The sequence below is a fragment of the Sinocyclocheilus rhinocerous genome, unplaced genomic scaffold (assembly GCF_001515625.1).
Source record: "Sinocyclocheilus rhinocerous isolate Xijiao unplaced genomic scaffold, SAMN03320098_v1.1 scaffold1914, whole genome shotgun sequence".
NCBI lineage: Eukaryota > Metazoa > Chordata > Actinopteri > Cypriniformes > Cyprinidae > Sinocyclocheilus > Sinocyclocheilus rhinocerous.
The window spans coordinates 126,929-132,860 of record NW_015637141.1 but is presented as its reverse complement, the minus strand read 5'-3'; the positions used below and the strand labels follow the sequence as shown (position 1 = coordinate 132,860).

At 35.7% G+C, this 5,932-nt stretch overlaps 1 protein-coding gene across 1 annotated transcript in view; it reads left to right on the top strand.

Moving 5' to 3' along the window:
* The window catches only part of LOC107748606 (TCF25 ribosome quality control complex subunit), a gene marked incomplete at its 5' end in the record, with an annotated part of 100,406 nt that overhangs the window by 2,912 nt on the left and 91,562 nt on the right, over positions 1–5,932 (top strand). Inside the window, 2 exons of the mRNA XM_016563484.1 lie at positions 4,374–4,504; positions 4,679–4,778. Coding sequence (XP_016418970.1) covers positions 4,374–4,504; positions 4,679–4,778 — 231 coding nt within the window. The remainder of the gene's footprint in view (positions 1–4,373; positions 4,505–4,678; positions 4,779–5,932) is intronic.

Genomic DNA, 5,932 nt, shown 5'->3' with positions numbered 1-5,932 from the left:
AAAAGAACCAAAGACTTAAACTACTTCAGTCTGTGTGCATTGAATTTATTTAATACACGAGTTTCACAATTTGAGTTGAATTACTGAAATAAATTAACTTTTCCACGACATTCTAATTTATTGAGATGCACCTGTATATCTCCCAGCAGGGCCCCCCAGGCACGTTAGGGCTAGGGATGTAACGGTATGAAAATTTCTTATCACGATTATGGTGACCAAAATGATCACGGTTATCAGTATTATCACGGTATTGTTAAAATGTGCTGGAAATGTTCAAAAAGTACTGACACACAAATCAAGATAAACAGCAAAGATAACAAGCTTTTCAAAATGAAAACAAAAAGAAAAGTAAAACTAAACTTGCTGTCGGTGACAGTGCTTGCATGGTTTTTTTTTTTTCCCCACAAGAATACCAACATGTTCACCTTTGGTTTAAGAAGCGGTCTTTTACTTTACTTTAGCATGAAACCCATCTATTGTTTCCTCAATATTTGCGTAATTTTTGCTGCATGCAGCTTCGCGCTCCTGCTGACGTGGTGAGTATAAACCAGACTCTACACTCGAAACGCTGCACAGTTCAAACGAGTAGCGCGGTTTCGTTATGCTGTCAGTTTCGTTTGCCTTTTGATGTTTCTCATATGCAACAGAAATGCAGCGCTTATGAGTTAAACAATGCGGTGGTCGCGCCAGTGCGACCACACACAAAATTTAGTCGCACCGGCCGAAAAAATGATAGCAAAATGCGCCCATTTGGTCTCACACTGGAGCCCTGTGCAGTACAATATTTATTTATCCTCAGTTGTTCAAATCGCGGTAATTGAATACGGTTATAGTGATGATTAAAATATTAAACGGTAATACTATCCGTGGGGTATTTATCACGATTTATCGTCAAACCGGTAATCGTTACATCCCTAGTTAGGGCCCTAGATTATCACCTGTATCGCTTATAGGATGGGCCGGTGATGGATTTGGGGATGATTCACAGTAAAACACAGAAATGTTCTGTCATATGATAGGCTCACAGGGGCGTTTGTGGGACCCGTTTCAATCGCATGTCACGGGCTGTCCAGTATAAAGCGCACGACGAAGGAGTAGAGTTCAAGAAAGTAATTTTAATAAATCCACAGGGAGAACAGAACAACCACATGGGCGCAAAACAATAGCAGACCCTGAACTGAGGAAGACACAGGGTTTAAATACATGGGGAAGGTAATCAGGAAAAACTGAAACTGGTGTGGAGCAATTGGTAACTAAGGAAACAAACTAGTGGAGGGAAAACTACGACAAAGGAAACAGATCTAAATATACACGTCACAGCGCAAGAATTTGGATTAATAGTGTCTTTGACATGATACTGTTATTTAGAGAACTCATGTCACCACTAATCTTGGAGTAAGTGTGGAATGAATGACCCTGGGCCCAGGATGTGGTTTCAAAGACTATATTAATGTGGGCATCGCGGACAGTCTGTTGAGTGTTTGAGATGATTACAACAAAGGCTGATATTTCATGGCACTGTTTTGCTCTAAGAATATCCCTACATGGCTATGAAGACTTAAATAACACATTTTTAAATAACAAATGTTTTAATCGATGATACAATCTACAGGAATCAAACAGTGCTTGGGGCACAAATATATATGGAATGGGCAAAATTAACACAAGGGTGTGGTGCCTTCTTTTATGTGGTAAATAAACACACAATGCCCCTGAACAATTACACTAAAATAATTACAACGGTCGCAATTAACGCAAAATTAATAATAATAAAAAGTCTGTGGAATTATATAATTGTGGAATTAAGATTAGATCTGCTCATGCTGTATGAAAGATTTATTTTTTCGCATTTTAAGCATTGCAGCGTTGAGCATTTTAGCCAATCACACATACATCTGTGAGTGTATTCAGGTGGTTGATGCGACATATTTTCTGACATGCGCTTTGTCTGCTGGTGGGAGTGTGCTCACCTGTGTGTGCGCGCATGTGTCTGTGTGTGTGTTCATCGGGGCGGAACCACCCGTGCGTGATACAGAGAGCAGAGGAGAACTGCAAACGCGTGACCATGTAGAGACAGAAATGACATGCCATCATGTAAATAAGATAAATAACATAAGGCTATTTAGTTTGTTTAATAAAAGAACAAGGTATAGACCTGTTCTATAGGAAAGGTAACCTTAAATGACTTATGTTGTGATCTGGCGCTATATAGAAAATAAAATAAAATTAACTTTACCTTCAAGGGGCGCCCGCCTAATATAATGGCAGGGGAAACACTGATGTTGACATGTTAATGCATATAATGTTATTACTTATTTCTTTGCATATTCTGGTGTTTTGAGGCACAAAGTATGCTTAAAATTTCATGAATTTCAACACATCAGAGCTGTCTGCCATTATGGCCTGGGTATACTTCATTTTCCATCCTGCTCCGTCTACCACACAGTTGAGCACACAAGCCCTTCAGAGTATACTCTGTTGACTGAGTATAGATGGACTTGTTTGGCGCATGTGCTTTAACTAGTGGACCTTTGTTTTTGAGTGCTCAAAATGGTGACGATGGCACGTCAGAATTTTTCCACTTTATATCTTTAATTTCTATTTGTTTTTAATTATCATTTTCTGCAGTTCCGAGAATTGATTCTTTTTTAACCCCAACCCTAACTGAGTTCTCTTTAAAAAGTACTGGAACATAATGGTTTTTGGTTTAACAGTACTTAAATGTTGCATTCTACAAGGCAAAAGAAATTGCTTTACCCAAGTTTTGAGTCTGCAGTCTGAATTGAATGTAATGAGAGAAAAAGGCAAAAGAGAGAGTTTTGTTGTTATAATAACTTAAAACAATTAAAAACAACAAATCTTTATTTTTTGCATGTTGATTTTTAGTATTTTCATATAGTTTATAGGTAGGACCATTACTATACAGAAAAGTAAAGGGTCAGACCAAAACCTTTTTTTTGTTCACAGTTTACAGCATATGTGTTGCACATTATAGAAGATGACTAATTTTGTCATTATTTGTTATTATTGTTGTAGCGAATCAGCTCAAAGGGGAAATATGAATAATTAATTATAACTAGTTATAATTAATTATAAATATTTAGATCCGCTGTAAGTATTTACTTGACCTCTCGGGGTCAACTGTCTGTCAATTCTAAGAACGTTAATTTCCTGGTTAAGGAAAATAACTTTCTTACTGTACAATACTACTCAGAGCATGTAGCAAAAATCTGCATGATTAGGGACTCCAATTATGAGCAAACAATGAACAACCTCAAGTGTGATACAAGTAAGACTTTATTAACTACATAAACACTTAAACTAGTCTAACATACACATACACACACACACACGCATACAGTTGGCATAGGAAAAAGGGTTAAAGCTAAAGCAGTAAAGAGAAGAGAAATAAAAACATGAAGCTATGGTACCATTTGATATTCAGCAGATCTACAGCCTGAAGGAAACATCAGTTCCTTAGTTCAAACACACCTTTGTAAAAGGTGCAAATGATACTTAATGTATCAATTAATAAGACTAAGTTTGATACTTGCACGTCTCGCCTGCTTGAAAGAGAGTCCTGATGCTCTTTGGGGCTCCAGTAATGTGTGAGAGCATGGTAATTTGCATATGGAACTCGAATCAAAATTTCTAAAGATTCTTAGAACACTAATATATTGCCTATGTACCCACATATAATATAAACTCTCATTTAGATAATCAGAAGACGAATTCAAAGAGACCAAACATGGTATCGGTGGGGCTATATTAACTAGTGATCTATCATAACACGCACACAAAACAGTATACAATTCAAAAGACAGTATAGAAGAACAGTAATGGTATATACAATGTCCTGAGGAGATGAGTGTTCATTCACAGAAAGGTTTTCCTATGAATTAGTTAGAGAAGAGTCCATTTTTATGGGCATTGTGTGTCTTTCCTAAGGGTAAATGAATTGTGAGTTGTGCTCTGCCCGCATTCCTTTGGGCAATAAAACCAGTGATATCAGCATTGGTTGCCATGGAACCAGAGGCCTGTTCTGCCTTTCTGAGGTGTTAGATGCATTTCGGGGGAAGGGTCCATAGGTCCTCATAGTTGGTTTGTTGACTCTGAGGGGTGTTACAGAGTATTTGTTATATATAATTTAAAAAATTGTGTCTGATTGGTCCAGACGCTACATTGTGCAGCCCTAATTTAATTACAGATATTAAATGACCTGTGTTTTTTTTATTCTATGTTAACAAAATAGTGTTAATATATTTGAGTATTTTGTTGTGAGCAGTTGTGAATTGCAGTGTGCATTTGTGAGAATCTTTGGTATGTTAACTCCATTAAAGCGAAATAAAGGTCACTGTCATTGCTTCTTTTAGGTATCTCCATGAGTCTAGTGGAGTCTAAAGACGGCATTCAGCGCTTCACCTTTGAACATAATCGTGACTATCAGCAAGTCCAGTTCAAGTTTCTTGATGCGGTTGAGTCAATGGACCCCAATAACTTTGTGGTAATTTTATTGTTGTTAACCACAAACTATTTTATTTTATATATTTATATATATTTATTTTATTTTATTTTAATATTTAAAAAATATTATTTATTTATTTATTTTTTGTATGCAGACATGAGTAACTGATGTGTTAACTATGTATGATGACACTCTGTTTCTCTTTTTTTTCAGGTTCTCCTGCAACTTAACCCATATCACATTGATTCACTTTTGCAGCTGTCAGATGTATGTCGCATACAAGAAGATCAAGAGACTGCCAGAGATCTCATCGGTGAGGAAGTTCACTGATGCGCTGAATATGAGACCAGTGATGTGTGTGAGACAGTATTTTACTGAAAAGCCTGCAGGGCTCTACGCTTACATTGTTTAGTAGCAGTTGTACTCCTAATTTAAAATTATATTTAAGAGCACAGGCAAAAAATTAGTAGCACAGTTTAAGTCTAGTGTTTTTTTTTTTTTATAGTAATGTTATGTACCACAAAATATCATTCAGAAGTAAACATAAGAAAACAAATCTTATCAATTATGATAGAATTCAAGAACATGGTGTGAGTCATAACAAAGGAGTTTACCTTCTGATAAACCAAATGTAATATTTTAAGTTAATTTAAAAGGTTGAAAAAAAAACCCCCACTGTTTTACCTTGTAAACAAATGTTTAAAAACTCTGAAGTGTATTCCATGTTCACACACAGCTTTTTTTTTGTGCTTGCTTGGTTGACTGAAGGCATGAAAAGCAGCCATTCACAGTGTGAAATGTAACTGATTTGAGCCGTTTTAGGTAGGTGTGGCTGACTCTTAACTTTTATAAAGAATATCTCTTTGGATTTCAGACTTTAGTCTTTGCAAATTTACAGATCTTCTTTATGCACCAAGAGCTTGTAACACTCCAAAGAGAAAGGAAAAAATGAAGTTGCATCATATGACCCCTTTAATTTAAAAACAGGTATTTAACATTACTGCAACTTAGGGCTGAACAGTTTGGCGAAACAAATCTAATTACAATTTTTCTGATAAAATTGGTGTTTCCAAATCAATTCATGAATTAATAAAAAACTTGAGTTGTCTAAGGCCACATTCACACTGTAATATTTATATAAACCTTTCAATATGACTATACAATCAGAATCAGAATCAGAATGAGCTTTATTGCCAGGTATGTTTACACATACGAGGAATTTGTTTTCGTGACAGAAGCTTCCACAGTGTAACACAGTGACAGAACAAAAAAAACACAGATAATAAAAAATAAAAATAAATAAAAAATAGAGATAGTAAATAAGGAATAAAAATATACAAATCGACAATTGTATGTACAGGTATAGAACAATAGACAGTTGTATGTACAGGTATATTATGTGCAAATTGAAATGTAGACTGAGTATGTGTGTTAGATAAATAAGTGTATGAGTGAATAAATAGTGTG